The sequence below is a fragment of the Myxocyprinus asiaticus genome, chromosome 45 (genome assembly GCF_019703515.2).
Source record: "Myxocyprinus asiaticus isolate MX2 ecotype Aquarium Trade chromosome 45, UBuf_Myxa_2, whole genome shotgun sequence".
Classification (NCBI taxonomy): Eukaryota; Metazoa; Chordata; class Actinopteri; order Cypriniformes; family Catostomidae; genus Myxocyprinus; species Myxocyprinus asiaticus.
In genome coordinates this window covers 13,322,367-13,340,419 of record NC_059388.1, presented here as the reverse complement: position 1 = coordinate 13,340,419, position 18,053 = coordinate 13,322,367, and the positions used below count along the sequence as shown (strand labels likewise).

The following is an 18,053-nucleotide window of genomic DNA, read 5'->3' as shown; positions in this document are numbered from 1 at the left end:
GAAATAATGCCATTGTATTATTATGCAAATTAACTACTACACCAACTTGATATTATATTCTCAAAATAGATCATTTAAAATTGAGGTCAACACACCTGAAAACTACATCAAAAAGTTATTTTCATATAACGATATGAAAGCAGTATAAACACTTTTCACTTGATGAAAATCATCAGTCTCTAAAAAGAAGCTTTTTGGAACATTCTTTTCACTATTTGTTGCACACATTTTCCCCTCATAGATCAACTCATGTAAGTTTTCTTGTTGCATCTAAAGCAATCATCTTTGGTTCTGTTACAAATTCTATGATTTGCAATCATTTCTTTCTAGTTTTTCTGTAATTTTCGAGTGATTGAAATGGAAAAGACAACTTTCTTCTATATAATCAGCAGTACAGCTCGTGATCTCTGGGCTTGTTCTTCAGGAAAATAAATCAGACAGCTAAACATTAATAGAAATGAGGCACAGAAATGATTTGGAAAGTTAGGAAACACATTAAAGTGTGAGTCTTTGAGCTGTGTAATAATAATCTTCCCAAAAGTGGGTAAATTAATGCAGAAAAATCTCAAAGATACCCCTGACATAATGTTTGATGATTTTTTGGCAATGTAAAGCTTTTCACCATGTCAATAAAGCTTCTTGAATCTTCAGCGCATTTGTTCGTGAGGATGTGTGGGAATGTGGTGTGTGTTAGTAATGGTGTGTGGGTTGTGTGAGAGTGTGTTAGTGAGGGGATGTGAGGTGAGAGTGCGTTTGTAAGGTGTGTGATCATTATTATATTTTTCTTTCTTTCTAACAGATAAGAAAACCTTTTGGTCTTTTTTTTTCATTTGATTAAAAATCACCACACCAGGGCAATTGACATGACTTAAGCAGTGACTGCAGTGTCCTGCTGTGTGACATGCTATACTCTATCTGAAACAGAATTTTTCTCATTTAATTATATTTACTGTTTTATGCAAGCAATTTTTATGACTTCATATTAATTGAGACAGGAACATTAAATATGTAGGAATACAATATATACATGCAATATTTGTACTTTTAAAAATGCATTAGTCACACCACAGGACAATTTTACTTTATTTTTTTTATACCACTACTTACGAGGTCCTCGTAGTGGCGCGGTGACTCACCTCAATCCGAGTGGCGGAGGGCAAGTCTCACTTGTCTCCGCTTCTGAGACCATCAATCCGCGTATCTTATCACGTGGCTCATTGTGCATGACACAGCGGAGACTCACAGCATGTGGAGACTCATGCTACTCTCCGCGATCTACGCACAACTTACCACGCGCCCAATTGAGAGCGAGAACCACTAATCGCGACCACGAGGAGGTTACCCCATGTGACTCTACCCTCCCTAGCAACCGGGCCAATTTAGTTGCTTAGGAGACCTGGCTGTAGTCACTCAGCACACCCTGGATTCGCACTCGCGACTCCAGGGGTGGTAGTCAGCGTCAATACTCGCTGAGCTACCCAGGCCCCCACCACAGGACTATTTAAATTAAAAGCAAAACGCTAAAAGGTGACTGAAATGGTGAAAGCCTAAAAGCAATGGTGATCAATTACAGCTTCTAAAATATACAGTCTCCCTTAAACATATAAATCAATAATAATAAAATATATATATATATATTTTTAAAGTTCATGTCAGTGTATTTTGTGAACTACCCAACAGCACTTATGATTGTGTAATAAACCACAATAACATTTAAATGTGGACTTTAAGAAAAGCATAAATAATGCAGCCTGTTTTGATGAATTTTCATTTATTTACAATTCAAAAACAGTAGTTTGATCTTTATTTGAAATCACACAGTAAAACTATGGCAGAGTTTCAGCCAGCCAAGCTTGATGGGATATAAAAAACTCCAGTGCAAAAGACAGTGGGTGAAAGTAGTATCACTTATACTTGTACAGATCCCTGCATATGACATTTCATAGAATAACACAAGAACCCAGTTGTAGCAATAAATCACTTAGCTCCGATTTAAAAGATGCAGTTATTTCTGGGTGATTACTGTCTACACTGTCTTAGCCCAGAGCACTGAAACTATTCCAGTTCAAGATCTATCAGAAACAATTCACACCTGTCTGCAAAGCCTGAAGTGTTTCCATATTTTAAATATTGCTCATTCAATAAGATCCTAAACAAGAGACAGAAACGGTCAGCAAGTTAGTCTTAGTGTACATGCATATAAATGATGCAAATAATAGGACTGCACCGATATCAGTCATTAAAAAAGGGTTAGTTCACCCCAAAATGAAAATTCTCTCATCATTTACTCTCCCTCATACCTTCTCAGATGTGCATGACTTTCTTTCTTCTCCTGAACACACACAAAGATTTATAGAAGAATATTTCAGCTCTGTAGGTCCTCACAATGCAAGTGAATGGATACCTAAATTTTTAAGCTCCAAACAGCACATAAAGGCAGCATAAAAGTAATCCATAAAACTCCAGTGGTTTAATCCATGTCTTCAGAAGTGATATGATAGGTGTAGGTGAGAAACAGATCAATATTTAAGTCCTTTTACACTATAAATTCTCAATGAGGGTAAGTAAAGGATGAGAGAATTTTCATTTTTGGGTGAAGTATTCCTTTAAAGACAGATACAAGTTCCACAAAAAAAAAAAAAAAAAAAAAATTATTCATAAGAACATTAAGCTGAAAATGATGACAAAAAAGTAATTAATTCTGCCAGAACTGACCAATGTATAATTTGCCTTCTATCTAAACGTAAATTAGTCTATGGGATACAAACATTTAGCCTGAACATAGGCCATGTATGTTTTATTATAAACAAAGCTCATACATAGCGGTCAGTCAATGTCAAATTAGCAAAATATGGGATATTAACATTTTAGTCTTGTATGGTACAATATTGAACTAATTTCACAATGTTGACTACCTAGTTCCCAGGAGAATCTTATAGGTATGTGCCCTGTTCCTATGCAAAATAATGCAAAAAAGTTAAAGAATATTGTTTGAGGATATTGTTTGATGCAGCAGACTCACATCATCTGAGTCGTCCTGGTTCTGGAAACTGTGCAGTTTACTACTGGGGCTGCTTTCATTGGTAACACACAGATCATTTTCTTGGAGTTGCAGCGCAGAGAACCAATACTCGGGTAACCTGCAGAGGGCAGAAGTTGATCAGAATAGAATAAGATTGGGATGTGGGATGCTGAATATGGCTTTAAACAGATGTGCAAGCATGTGATCTTACCTTTGCCTACAGTTTATTTTCCTTGAAGTGATGATTAATCCTGCTGCTATTACCAAACCTATGATCCCCACACAAGTACACACTAAAATAAGAGCCAGTATGCCCTTCTGCAAATAAAGAGACAGCAACAGTATTAATTCAGTTCATCAACAATAATGAAGGCTCTTATTTTTTTCTGTATATTGTTAGTATATACGTTTTTTTATAATGTAAGTAGGGTGTCTACATATGATATGTATATCTTCAAAGACTTAAAGTGGCCCCAAAAAGTATTTAGACACTGAAGCCACACCTAAAAATGTATGTGCTGTGAGCATTTGTTGGCTGGTTATTGATTAATGTTGTCAGATCATCGGTTGGTTCTAAAAGTCAGTGGAAAAGCTGGCCAGTATAGAGATCGCTTCTCAAGTTTCCCCTGTAAGCGCCACGGCTCTGATATAAGCAGCATGGTGGAAAGGGGTATGTGTGTGTCTGTGTGTGTCTGTGTGTGTATGGCTGTACACTAAAGCCTATTGGCTATTATTAAAAATGGGACGAATCGTTTGACATACCCCGCCCCCACTTCCTGTTTCAGTAGGAAATACATCAAAACACCAAATCGAATCGTGCTCGTCAAAGCACTTCACAGGGACTTTAATGTAATTGCATTAGGTAACAAAATATCAAAGCAAGTGGCATATACAATGTAATGCAATGATATTTATACAAGTGTGGTGTAAATGTGCAAATAGTTTTTGGGGCCACTGTATATTGAATATTGAATATGAGAAATAGATTTCCACGGTTTTAATAACACCTTCATCCTCCATCATTATCTTTATTCCTGTTATTCTACATGGATGCAACTGTTACATGAGCAATGCAAACATACTTAATTTGATTATTTGTAAAAAAAAAAAAAAAAGAAGATAAAGCAATCAAGGCACTGCCACTCACTGATCTCGGCAGACTTGAGGAAGGAGATGGACTGAGGTCCTCGCAATGCTTTTTGCCAGCACCTTCTCTCCTTGAAGGACTGAAACCACCCTCACATTTATCGGCGGGAATCTTACGATACCTGCTTGACACAGTTGTATAATGGAGAAGTGTGTGTAAATGTTAAAGAAATTGTCAAACAGACCTGGAACTGGTGAGGTTCAACAAGATGTATTTTCTCCACCCTGTTGTCCGAAGATCCTCTAGCTCCCCATTTAAGCACATTTCCAGGGTGTGATTCAGGAAGTCAGACTGTGGCAGACACTCTGAGGTGTTTTCATGTCGATAGAAACCAACGTCACTGTTGACAGGAGAGACATTTAGAAAACACTTTCAAGTTTCCATCTTGCATGGTTTGAGTCCACAAGCAGAAGTTCATTGTGCTGAAACGAGGTTCAAACCTCATTGTAATGAAACAGACTAATTGAATTTCTTCCTACCACATATAGTCCTCTTTGGTGCAAGGACAAGGGCTCTGCTGTCTGCTGACCACATATCCTCTCCCATTTCTACAGGCTGACAGTTTCTTCAGTCTTCTAAATGTCTCCTTGTAGCCCAGGACACATCCATCCATTTCTGATTCACTTCCATATTCAGAGTGAGCCAACCACTTTACGTAGTCTTGTTCACCACCTGAAATAAGATAAGTCTTCTTAATCTATAGGTAGAATGAGACTACTGGCTATCCTGCCCATACCTTTCACTAATGTAATATATATATATAATAGATAGCAATATTTCAGGTAATGTGTCCCGATAACAGATAAGATTTCAGCCTTTATTATACCATGCAGGTAGAAACCATGTATAGCTCTTGAATTATTTTGAGATAGATAGATAGATAGATAGATAGATAGACAGATAGATAGATAGATGGATGGATGGATGGATGGATGGATGGATGGATGGGTTTGTTTACATTTGAATGTTTGACAGTAAGAGTTTGAATAGTCTTGGCCTGTTTGAACATTCTGTCAGTGCAAGTTTATAGGATTTTTTGGTCTTTAGACAGATAGACAGATAGATAGATAGATAGATAGATAGATAGACAGATAGATGGATGGATGGATGGATGGATGGATGGATGGGTTTGTTTACATTTGAATTTTTGACAGTAAGAGTTTGAATAGTCTTGGCCCATTTGAACATTCCATCAGTGCAAGTCCATGGGATTTTTTGGTCTTTAGATAGATAGATAGATAAATAGACAGATAGACAGATAGATAGATAGACAGATAGATAGATGGGCAGACGACTGGATAGATAGATGGATGGAGGGATGGATGGATGGATGGATGGATGGATGGATGGATGGATTTTTTATATCTGTCTTACACTCTCTGGTTAGCAAATGCTCAAAGTCTATGGTGACTGCCACCCACATGGGCTGATCGTCATCATCTGGACGGTAACCAAAAATACTGATATTCATTGTTTTAGTGCCAGGCTCTGATGCTAGGCCTGCCAAGAAGATTGGGTGATCTGTGAAATTAAATATGTTCCAACACTGGCCCTCATCTGTGGAAAACCTAAATAAAAAAAAACAAAAACATACATAGTCATACATATGACAATCAACACAAAAGCCATGTTAATTCTTTCAAGAGATTAACCGTGTCTACTTCATAGAGCTGATCTGTCTGTCTCTATGGGCCTCCACAGCCACTATCAGGCCTCCAGAGTCCAGTATGCTGTAATGGTGTGGTCCTCTCAGTGTCCCCCACCAGGTATATCCTCCGTCCCCAGACACGTACACGTCCGGACGGGTGGCTGAAATGGAGTCCCCAACACCTCCTGCAGTAACATTTAACATGGAGTTGGTCATTGCATTAATTTATTTATTTGTTAGGATTGCTTGTACTTGGAAGGGGGCTTTTACCATGAGCGATGACCAGTCCAGTAGCAGTAGGCTCTGAGAGAGGCAGCATGGGAGTGATTCCACTGAAATGACTGTGCTCTCCGTGGATGTGCAGGTTACACTGCAACACAGAACACCAGGAAACAGGCAAGAAAAAATGCGTGTACAGTAATGCACTTACAATGGAAGTCTATCAGTACATTTACATGTGCTGTTACAATTGCAACGGGTTTTTGCATAGTCAAGCTACAGTCTTCATCAATGCATAATCGAATATTTGAAGGAAGGATGACAGCTGAGGAAGTGTTCAATACACGTCACATGTCACTTCTGTCATTCGGAACACAACGCAGAGGGCAACTGTGGTCGGATTAATGTGTATACATGCTGAACGAAGCTGAGCTATAATCACATTATCTAGGTCTGTTATTCTGACTTCGCAAAAATTTCGGACTAAAGCGTTTACATGACATTTTAAAAAGACGAATTATTGTTTTAGTCTGACTGAAATCAAACTTTTAAAGTGCATGTAAATGTACTATATGGGCAACTGTACAGCACTGTGGATAAACATTTCAAATACGTCACACTGTTTTGAAAGTATAACCATAATATCCAATCTTTTAACTCGTTTCCTGATTATGTAAACCTGGTAAACACTATAACTTTCTCAATGTCCAAGCAAGGATACCAAGAAGGGATATTACATAAGCATCCATAAAACACTTTTAAATGGAGCAAAACTCCTCCCACAGGAATGACAATAATCTAATCTACTGTAATTACTGTCAAAGTTATTTTCTGACCAGTCGGTCCTTAACTGTTACCTTCTTTGATATCTCTGGACAATCCACATTCTCTGGCTTCTTCAGAAATCTCCACTGTCCACCTCTGTCAAATGAAATGACTGAACGAATACGTCCATCTGCGACCCAAGAGGAGTGTGGCATCATTTAGTGATGACATCAGCACTATTATAAGAATATTATTTGTCATTTGTAGGCCCACACAGAACCTGAACACTTTTTTCACATTTTGTGCGGTGATTGTGGAGTACAAAGATGTAATTCAGCAAATTGGATTTAAATATGGTACCATGTGTTTAATGGAACTGACAGTACAGCACTCTTATTGACTGCTCTTCAGATTAGCCAAAATTATTTAATAAATGAGAACATGCAAGAACCAACATGATAACACGGGTAATCGATGTCAACCCAATTTTGCCAAATTACTGACACGCACCATCCCCCATCAGACATTTTTGTTTTTGACTTTCCCTGTTTCAACTGATGTACGTTGCGCAAGCAATCTGCAAGTAATCATGTTTACACAAACGATGGTTAGCGTGATTCGGCGGTTGCATTTTCGATCTAAAATTACACTTTTCTTCACTGATGGTAAGGTTTAGGTTTTAGGTTAATAAAATATGCATTTCTGACTGTATTAGATCATTAACAACTATAAATACAACTCGCTTTTAGCGCCATCTTGTGGACATTTCACCTCAATAACACTTTCAGCTTCAGCCACTGGGGCAGTGATTAGAATTTCGGTAAGCACAGACCAATTTCAGCAGAACTTATGACCTCCTTTCACCGAATTCACAGTGTGATCAGTCAGAGAGGATATGTATAACTTTGTAAATAACGGGCATTTAAATTCTTCAGAAATCTTCAGAACTTTCTGTGGTATACTGCTGCCACAGGTTCTGTGTGGGTCTGGTCACTTGGTTGTTGAGGGCAATTTCAATGGCATGGAACAAGTGTTCATACCCTCCTCCAGTATGTTGGTAAGATAGACCCCTCTCAGAGATGTCACATTAGTGAAATCACTCTTCCCCTCCCCACCAAACAGATGGCGCTCCAGAGACTTGGAGTACAGGATGCCACGATCATCAGATGTGTAGATAGTCCCAAAATACGTGTCTTCTGTAAGCATTTGAGATCATATCACACACAAACACTCACACTGCTGACACAACTTCTCTCTCAGACAAGAGATAAGAGACTGCCATCATAGTTCAAACACACTCATACACACAGAAAACCCATCCAACCTGCTTCGTATCTGTGTTTTATAGGAAGAGTTAACCCCAAATTTTTAATTCTATAATCATTTACTGACATTCGTTTTGTTCCAAACATGTATGCTGTTACATTTTTCCATGAACAAAATTAGATATTTCACACAACTCTTTTCTATACAACAAAAATAGTGGCCACCAAACCCCATAAAGAACAAAAGGCACCATAAAAGTAGTATATATAACTTTGATGTATACTTATATAAGCTATATTCTAAAAGCAGTAGAACACCAGACAAGGAACGCCACGCCGTGTCGCAGGGCAAGGCATGGGTATCACACACAGGACACGGAGATGGCAGGTGGCAGTCCAAAGTTGTGAATCTAGTCACCATACAAAAAAAATTAAAATTAAAAAAAGTGTACTTATTCAAGAATGAACAAAGTAACGTTGCTGAGTTTGCAGGTAAGTGTATGAAACAAACTGAACGATAAGAAATGGCCACATTTAATGCAATTTCTGTATATTTAGCCTTGATTTCATTCAAGCTGTCAAACCACAAAAAAACATACTTGTAACTGAAAATACATTGTGTAGACTAATCATCCACTGTATGCCCTTCGATAATGATTTGGGTAGAATTTAATGGAAAACAATGCGACTGGCTTCGTGGCGTGGACGATTTTTGAGCAGTTTCTGGATTCCTAACTGGGTGGCGGTGTATGTGCATTCATAGAAAACAATTGTTTCGAATTTTAGAACGCAATGTGTTGTCCGCCAGATTTGTCTTAAGTGTTATAAAGCTAATAGCTTTGTGTGAGAAACAAACTGAAATTTACACCATTATTCACTAATAGCATTGCCCTCCAGTGAGGTGTTAACAATGGGGAGCAAATTGCTCTTCTGAGCCAATCCTTTTCAATTAACTGGTTTATTCGGTTGATGATTCAGACTGATCTGGTTCTTGGGTTCAACTCAAGGATCCGGTTGCAATAGTTCATTATTCTTCAAAATTCTCCTTTTGTGTTCCACAGTAAAACATAGACAAACTTTGATGTTGGCTTTACAAAGCCTTGTCTGAAAGTTCAAATTCATTTTAAAAGTTTGAAGTGTAACGGTTATACAGACATTACTGTAAGATAAACATCTAATTGGCTAGCTAGACAGACAGACAGACAGACAGACAGACAGACAGACAGATAGATAGATAGATAGATAGATAGATAGACGTGTGGGTTTGTTTACATTTTTGACAGTTTGGAGTGTTTTGGAGTTTGAATAGTCTTGGACTGTTAACACATTCTGTCAATGCTGGTGTCCCCACCAGCTTTTAAATTAGCTTAACCAGCTTCATCAGATAGACCATGCTGGTCCGCCAGCTAGACCAGTACCAAACCACTCAGAAATTGTCTAACATGTAAACACATTATTGGAAATAAGATAACTCATAACATGACTCATATATGTCATACATACATGCAAGTGATGCAAATAAAATTATGGGTGTATCTCTATGTCAGCTTTTCTAGGGTGACTGTGAAGGCCTTGCCACTGTCTGCTGTAAGACAATACCATGCTCCTTCTTATCTGCTTCCAGTGATCACATTCAGACTGGAAGATGAATAGTATACACACTGTGGCAAAAGAGTCTAGCCCTTGAATGGCTTTTGCAGAGCTTGTCTATGATATGTCAGCACAAAGTGGAACTCACTTGACAAGTCATGCATCTTTAGCACACTGTTAAATTGACAGCAACAGTGGTTGAGCTGTTCTCTAATAGAGATACTTCACTTTCACAACTCCAACAGGAGGAAGAAAGAAGGTAGAGGAAGCTAAAAAGCTAGAAATAGCACCTCCAGGGTTGTCCACATGCATGAAGATCATATCCTCATCGCCATCCAAAACTGAGTAGAACTGCAAAGAGATATAATGAGTGAGTCAAAGAGTTACACACAGTGTTTTGTGTGTGTGTGTGTGTGTGTGTGTGTGTGTGTGTGTGTGTAGCTAATGATCTGTGTGAGAGATTGTGATAGATTGTTTTCTGTTGGATCAGCAAAACACAGCTTGGAAGGCTGATGTAGGACTGATGGTACAAGTCACAGATATCCCCAAATATGTGCCTATGTGATGAGTGAACATACAAATCAAGCAGGTTTTTCATGACAATAGTAAATGATCTTTATTTCACAATTAATAAAAGGAACTTAAAGGGTTAGTTCACCCAAAAACGATCATTTTGTGATTATTTACCCTCATGTCGCTCCAAAACCGTATGACTTTCTTTCTTCAGTGAAACAAAAAAGGAGAAATGTAAAAGAATGTTTTCCATACAACAAAAGCATAATGTGACCAGGGGCTGTCCAAAAAAAAAAAAAAAAATGTCATAAAAACACCATAAATGTCTCATAAAACCAGTCCATGCGACTTGTGCGCTACATTCCAAGTTTTCTCATGCCACACAATAGCTTTGCGTGAGGACAAACCAAAAAAATCAAAGTCTTTTGAAATGACATGAGGGTAAATAATGACAGAACTGTCATTTTTGGATTAACTATTCCTTAAAAGATGTTTGTTTTTGTGTGTTGAGCAGTTCTTTTAACCTGTTCTGTGGTGGCTGAGGGCAGCTGTGCTTTATTAAAATTGTCACCCTGGTCTAAGGACACGTAGATAACACGAGGAGAACCCTGTAAACACAACACATCTTCTAAATCATGCAGCCATGATTATTCTCACAGACGAGACATTAAAAGAGGTTGGAAAGCACAGACAGAGTGTATTTGTTTAGGTGAATACATGCTTGGGTGTGCATGTTGTCTAAAGAATTTCACACCAGTTTTTCCATGACAGAGGTAAACAGGAACCCGCCGATGTATCCGAAGGAGAAGATGTTTTTGGAGATGGTAGTGAACGTTTTGCCTAAATCCTGTGTCCGCCGCAGAATGAGCTCGCCACGTCTGGCTGCCTCGACTGGTGTAAAGACAGTTAATTAAGTTCATTTCATCATTTATTTATTATTTTTGTTTTTCTCCCTTTTTCTCCCCAATTTGGAATGCCCAATTCCCAATGCGCTCTAAGTCCTCGTGGTGGCGTAGTGACTCGCCTCAATCTGGGTGGCAGAGGATGAATCTCAGTTGCCTCCGCATCTGAGACCGTCAACCCGCTCATCTTATCACGTGGCTTGTTGAGCACGTTACCGCGGAGACGTAGCACGTGTGGAGGCTTCACGCTATTCTCCGCGGCATCCACGCACAAGTCACCACGCACCCCACCGAGAGCGAGAACCACATATTATAATGACCACGAGGAGGTTACCCCATGTGACTCTACCCTCCCTAACAACCGGGCCAATTTGGTTGCTTAGGAGACACTCAGCACACCTTGGATTCGAACTCGCGACTCCAGGGGTGGTAGTCAGAGTCAATACTCGCTGAGCTACCGAGGCCCCAGTTAATTTCATCAATAAAGAGATTCTGACAGAACCTCAGAACTGCCAAAAATGGGCAATTTGTACTTTGCTGTACAAAAAAATAGAACCTCAGGTGAATCTTTTTTTAAATTGTTTAATGATTAATTCGCTGTGATACAGTGAAACACCACTCACCTGTTCCTTTTGGGCTGGAACTGAAAAAGAGAGTGATTCCAGATCCCCTTGAAATGGATGAAGAAAATTTGTGTTTAGAGTGCAGCTTTTATATATATCATATCATATTATATATATACTACATTATACTATAAATTCTCCTCCCAGCCCAGTAGATGGCGATATGCATGAAGAATGTGAATGGCCAAAAACAACAGAAGAAAAATGTGAAAGTGGAGATTTATAGTAAAAAAAGGACTTATCATATCCCTTCTGAAGATATTGATTAAACCACTGGAGTGTTATGGATTACTTTTATGCTAACTTATATGCTTTTTGGAGCTTCAAAGTTTCGGTACCCATTCACTTGCATGAGGTGGCATGAGGTTGGGTAAATGATGAGAGAGATTTCATATTTGGGTGAACTATTCCTTTAAAGTAATCCATTCTGCCAGAACTGACCGATGTATAATTGCCTTCTTTCTAAATGTAAAAAAATCTGGGATGGCATGAGGCTGAGTAAATTATGAGAGAATTTTCATTTTTGGGGTAATTACATGTTAACCAATTCACTTTTTTACTGTAGCATTTTTACATTCATTTACCGTTAAAATTATAGACTTTTTTTTACAGTGAACTTCCATTTGATAACTCTACTAATATTCTAAAATGTGTAAAATAATAATAATAAAGAATAAGTAGGTGTGTCCAAACGTTGCACTGTGTATGTCTCGTTTTGTATTAGATCATGAACACAGACATCTGCAAATTCCTGTTGTTTGTTCTCACCATGTGAATGTGTGAACTCCTTCATGAACATGAGACCAACTGTTCCCAAAGTCTTGTGACAGCCATAGCTCATCCTAAAAGACATGTTATAAGAGGATGCATCAAAAAATTTCGTAAATGTCTGAGATTGAGTCACCTAACTGGCTGTTAAGTGGGCTTGACTGAACAAAAAGAGAATCTCACTCACATCAATGCCGATGACCACAAGATATTTTGGGTCCTGGTAATGGAACTGAATGGCCTGTGCTGGGTGGAATGGAAGCTGCACTGATCTGAATGTCACACCAGCATCCATTGAGGTAAAAATGAGACCTCCTGTTGTCTCAGTAAAAGGGAGGTTGGCTGTCAGAATCACCTGTAACAGTTTACCGTTATCACTGGTGAGACAATCCTGTCAGCCATGTTCTGCAGTGTCTGTTTTCTTATTTGACAGCCATGTTAGTCCAAAAGAATAATGGCACAACAGTAGAATATTAACTAAATGCCAACCCCACTTCAGAGGAAGTTTAAAAAAAAAAAAGGTGTGGTTTCAGGTTTGTGATGGGTTTTGACACAAAGTGTTTGCTATGTGAGCTGTCTTGAAACAAAGGCGATGTTATGGCCTTTTCTGATTGGATAGAATCACAATGATGTTGGAACGGAAAAGAAACGTATTACTCACATATTGTCAACTACGTACAATGACAGGTTTAAACTAAATAAATGTCATTTTATATTATTAGCATTAAAAAGTTAATAGTGGAGATAAAGCCACTGCTACAGACTTAATGTTAGCACACTTATTTACCTGTTGAGGGTTCCCAGGTCCTGCACTTATCCCAAAGTCTTTCTTTATAAATGTGTTGTTGATGGCTTGGGAGATATCATGGAAAGACTTTCCATAGTCTTGACTATAAAGAGATGCAACATTCATCAGTAAAGAAAGCTTATGTTGGTTGCATCTAAATGTATCATGTGAAAAACGACTGCCACAATATGCTGAAAGCTGATGACAAATGAAGAGTCTGACATGTTAAAATATTAATGAGTTTTCATAATATATTATGAATTTTGATTTCCAGACCTGGTTTAGGGATGCCAACCTGGTTAAGATTCACCACTGACCTCCTGTAAAGGCGTGAGGAACCACCTTCATAAAATGAGTCTGATGGTGCGCTGAGTGTGGAAAGGACCAGAATAACCTGAGATGGACAGAAAAAGGTGTTTTCACACTACCTCTGCATAAGTTCCGACACAGCAAATGTGTGATAATGGAATATGACAGAAATGGTACAACATACCATCTATATGATCAATAACCTTAAAACACAGACCTATCAGGAGATGTATTTACACATATCCTTTTGATTAATTGGCAAGAATGACTAACCCCAGTTCCATCTCCAACCCATGTGAGGGTAAAACTGGATCCGTCATCACCATGAAACCCCGTCTAGTAAAGAAGAAGAGTACACGGGACTGTCCATGAAACAGCTACTTTACCACAAAAAATTATAATATATAATAATATCAAATAGAATATAGTTGGTAATCAGAATACAGTTACATTCAAAAAGTATTTTGATTACTAATGAGATTACTTTGCCTTTTATTATAATTTGTTTCATTTAATATATAGTCTATTCAACTGGAAAACATTTATCCATATAAATGATGCAATCAGAGGAGCTTTGGAACAGCGGTGAAACACTTTCTTATGATTTGTTTCATTCATACGAGCACTTTCACACTGTTGTGAGTGAAAAGGTGGAAATGACATCATTGAGGAACTTTCCCTTGGGAGCTTAATACAGGAGCTACATCGTATTGCTACAGCTTAACAAAAAACAGTTAGAAACGCTTTGACAGATGAAACATAAATCCAATAAATACACCATTACATGCCTCGTCAATGTTTTTTATGCAGTTTGGGTATTTTTACAAGAAATGCTTACTAATGTTGTCTTTAACATTGTATAGAAAGCTACAAATAATATATTTTCTACTTCATTCTATGAACAGAATCCACATAGGATGTCGTTGTGTAAACTCTGTGAGGTTTTGAAGTTTGGAGCAGCAAAAATAGTTAACCTTGTGCATTTTGTCATGTGAACATTTAGTTTTATGCTAAGCTAAAATGCTATTTATTTCCTTTGTTATCAGGCGCGATTATATTTTATAACGAATTCTATGAAGAAAATTCATGTTAGAGCATAACTTGTTTCCTCAAGTAAGACCTTTGATATAACGGCAAAGATGTACTGCAAAACTTGTATTCTTAATGAGAATTTAAATATTGTTTTCCAGTAAAAAAATAAATAAATAAAAAATAAAATCAATAAATCCTTCAAACAAGATACATTTAATTAAGTAGCAAAACTGCATAAAATATTTAGGCTTTTTTCAGAGAATGTATTTTTACAATGAAGTGTATTTTCTTACTTTATTTACTTGTTTGTAGTCAAAACAAGTGAAAAAATCTACCAGTGCTGTAGAAGTAATCCAAAGTATTTAGAATACGTTACTGACTTTGAGTAATCTAACAGAATACGTTACAAATTACATTTTACTGCACGTATTATGTTATCTGTAGAGGAACACTTTTTAAAAGTAACCTTCCCAACCCTGTATATATATATATATATATATATATATATATATATATATATTTATATATATAAAGACACACACACTACCGGTCAAAAGTTTTGAAACACTTACTCATTCATTATAATTTTATTTTTCACATTTTAGAATAATAGTAAAGTCATCAAAACTATGGAATAACATAAATGGAATTATGGGAATTATGTTGTGACTAAACAAAATCCAAAATAAATCAAAACTGTGTTATATTTTAGCATCTTCAAAGTAGTCACCCTTTGCCTAGAATTTGCAAACATGTACTCTTGACATTTTCTCAACCAACTTCTTGAGGTATCACCCTGGGATGCTTTTTAAACAGTACTGAAGGAGTTCCCATCTATGTTGGGCACTTATTGGCTGCTTTTCTTTATTATTTGGTCCAAGTCATCAATTTCAAAAACTTTTTTTTTTAAAACACATTTTAGTTTTATAATGAAATAAATTAATATGGTGGCACAATTATATTTTTGTCTACTAAACTAATTTCAAACATTTAAGCATACGTCTTCAGATCAAAAGATTTTTAAGATCATGAGAAACATTTCAGTCAAGTGTTTCAAAAACTTTTGACCGGTAGTGTGTATGTATGTGTGTGTGTGTGTGTGTGTGTGTATATATATATATATATATATATATATATATATATATAAAACCCACTACAAATGACTAATTATTTCTCTCAAATAATAATCAGATAACTTTATTAAAATTAACTGAAAAAGTAATCACTTTACTAATTACTTTACTTCCTTAAAAACTTTTCCGCTCAACAAATTAAAAATAATGTCTATATTTCTTGTTTATTGTTACACACAAGTCATACACTCAGCACCTCACATTTCTCCTTCACAAAGACTCATTATGCGACCATCATTTATGTATTCTACATAATATATTAGAAATAAACATAACCCTATAATGTACTTAAAAATAATTAAATTGAAAGTCAGTATTTGTAATCTGATTACAAGAATTTAAAATGTAATTAATTCCATTACATTTTTTTGACTAAAACGTAAATAAAGTAACTAATTACTTTGTAATTGGATTACACCTAACACTATATATATATATATATATATATATATTTTTTTTTTTTTTTTTTTTTTTTGACAAATATCATACATTTAGAGTCAATAATAAACTTAATAAATTAATACAATTAATAATTAATCAAATTGTCAAAACATCTCAACATCTTAAACTTAACACAGTCATGAGGGTCTGTAATTATTGTATATATATATATAAATAACTACAGAATGGCGACCTGCATGTTGGTTACACCACTTATACATGTTTTACTTTAAGCCCTATAAAATGATCAAAATGACATTAAATTCAGAATTTGAAAGCGTTTATTAATAGTAGAGGTCTATTCGAGTAGTTGTTTTGTGTGAATTGCTGTTCACTCAAAAATAATGTCTTTTTCACAACTTAAATGATCCGGACACACACACACACACACACACACACACACACAAAGCGTCACGTCATATACTCTTATACAGGATTTTACTTTTGCTATCAACTTTTATCCATTTAAAATATCTAATAGCTATTAGTAAATCCCTTTAACTTATCCATGTCACAGCCCTACTAAGCATTGTCAATTGTGGGGTCAGTTCAGGTAAATCTGGTCATTATTTTGACAGTCATCTTCAATGTCAAAAAGTGTCCCAATTTACAAAAAGTAATTCTACCGAAAAGCAAAAACATTTATTATTGGGACTGAATGACCATTTCTTACCTCGTGTGTATGGCTGAGCAGTAGCGCTCGGTCTTTTGGAGACAGTGCTGACTTGCATACTGTGAAACCCGATTGTCCCGTCCAGGTGTCCCGAGTGCGTCTCCGGTGAGCGCGGGGAGCCCGAAAGAAAGTCACTGTTCTCGCATTGCGCGTCCCGTTTACGAAAGCATCCTCAACCAGAACCAATAACCACACAGTACCTAAAACCAAGAGTCTCCAGTTCATTACTGTATTGACTGAAAGAGATATTAGAGAGGCATCAGTGATGAACCGGTTTCCTGATCACTCAGAAAATGCCTGATGTGTGAAGGAATGTGCGCGCGCCACTGACCCGAGTTCAGATGCACTGAAAACACTTATTGTATACTGGCTGTCTCAAAGCCTAGTGAGCTGGATATTTAGTGTGCATAATAGCCTTCCGATTCTGCGTGATGGCCAAATATGTTGCAGTTTTTCTGCAAAAAGCAACAGTTTAATTGAAATTGAAACGGATTCAGACTTAAATTGTACACTGGCCCGAAATTACACTTCGATTAGATTTAAAGGAATAGTTCACCCCAAAAATGAAAATGTTGTCATCATTTACTCATCTTCATGTGTTTCAAACCCATTTGACTTTCTTGCAAGGGACACAAAGATAGGAATTAGTCTCAGTCATCATTCACTTTCATTGCATCTTTTTTATTTTTTGTCCCCTCCCTCCCTCCCTCACCGTCAATCCACGCATCTTATCACGTGGCTTGTTGAGCGCATTGCCGCGGAGACCTAGCGCGTGAGGAGGCTTCATCCTATTCTCTGCGGCATCCACGCACAATTCACCACGTGCCCCACCGAGAGCGAGAACCACATTATAGCGACCACGAGGAGGTTATCCCATGTGACTCTACACTCCCTAGCAACCGGGCCAATTTGGTTGCTTAGGAGACCTGGTTGGAGTCACTCAGCACGCCATGGATTCAAACTCGCGACTCCAGGGGTGGTAGTCAGCATCTTTACTCGCTGAGCTACCCAGGCCCCCTCACTGCATTTTTTTAATTACATAAAATGAAATTGAATGGTGATTTCCTGCCTAACTGCCTAACATCTACTTGTGTGTTCCACAGAAGAAAATTATATGGGTTTGGAACAACATAATTAATTTATATATATATATATATATTTTAATTAATTACATTTATTTATCACACATTTGCACATATACAGTGAAATACTTTTT

General features: G+C 37.1%; 1 protein-coding gene across 2 annotated transcripts; it reads right to left on the bottom strand.

The window, feature by feature from the left end:
* Window positions 1-1,800: 1,800 nt before the first annotated feature.
* On the bottom strand, window positions 1,801-17,131 carry si:dkey-159a18.1 (sortilin). 2 transcript variants are annotated; one of them, XM_051688185.1, is made up of 20 exons: window positions 16,838-17,131; window positions 13,832-13,894; window positions 13,567-13,643; window positions 13,250-13,352; window positions 12,650-12,817; window positions 12,463-12,536; window positions 11,695-11,741; window positions 10,924-11,060; window positions 10,694-10,777; window positions 9,947-10,007; window positions 7,842-7,997; window positions 6,894-6,991; window positions 6,088-6,187; window positions 5,831-6,002; window positions 5,544-5,737; window positions 4,649-4,841; window positions 4,393-4,509; window positions 4,170-4,290; window positions 3,234-3,340; window positions 1,801-3,140 (listed from the first exon to the last, which is right to left on the bottom strand). In XM_051688185.1, the coding sequence occupies exons 1-20, from the start codon at window positions 17,060-17,062 to the stop codon at window positions 2,978-2,980; spliced, it is 2,460 nt and encodes an 819-aa protein (XP_051544145.1). In that variant the 5' UTR covers window positions 17,063-17,131; the 3' UTR covers window positions 1,801-2,977. The 2 variants fall into 2 exon arrangements, with proteins under 2 accessions (XP_051544145.1, XP_051544146.1); XM_051688186.1 differs by having other exon boundaries at window positions 7,842-7,994.
* Window positions 17,132-18,053: the final 922 nt, after the last annotated feature.

Coding starts and splice junctions, on each gene's coding strand:
- si:dkey-159a18.1 (XM_051688185.1), bottom strand. CDS start 17,062: ATGAACTGGAGACTCTTGGTTTTAGGTACTGTGTGGTTATTGGTTCTG. Junction 13,353..13,566: donor TCCTCACGCCTTTACAGGAG/GTCAGTGGTGAA, acceptor ATCTCTTTATAG/TCAAGACTATGGAAAGTCTT. Junction 5,738..5,830: donor AGACAGATCAGCTCTATGAA/GTAGACACGGTT, acceptor TTTTTTATTTAG/GTTTTCCACAGATGAGGGCC.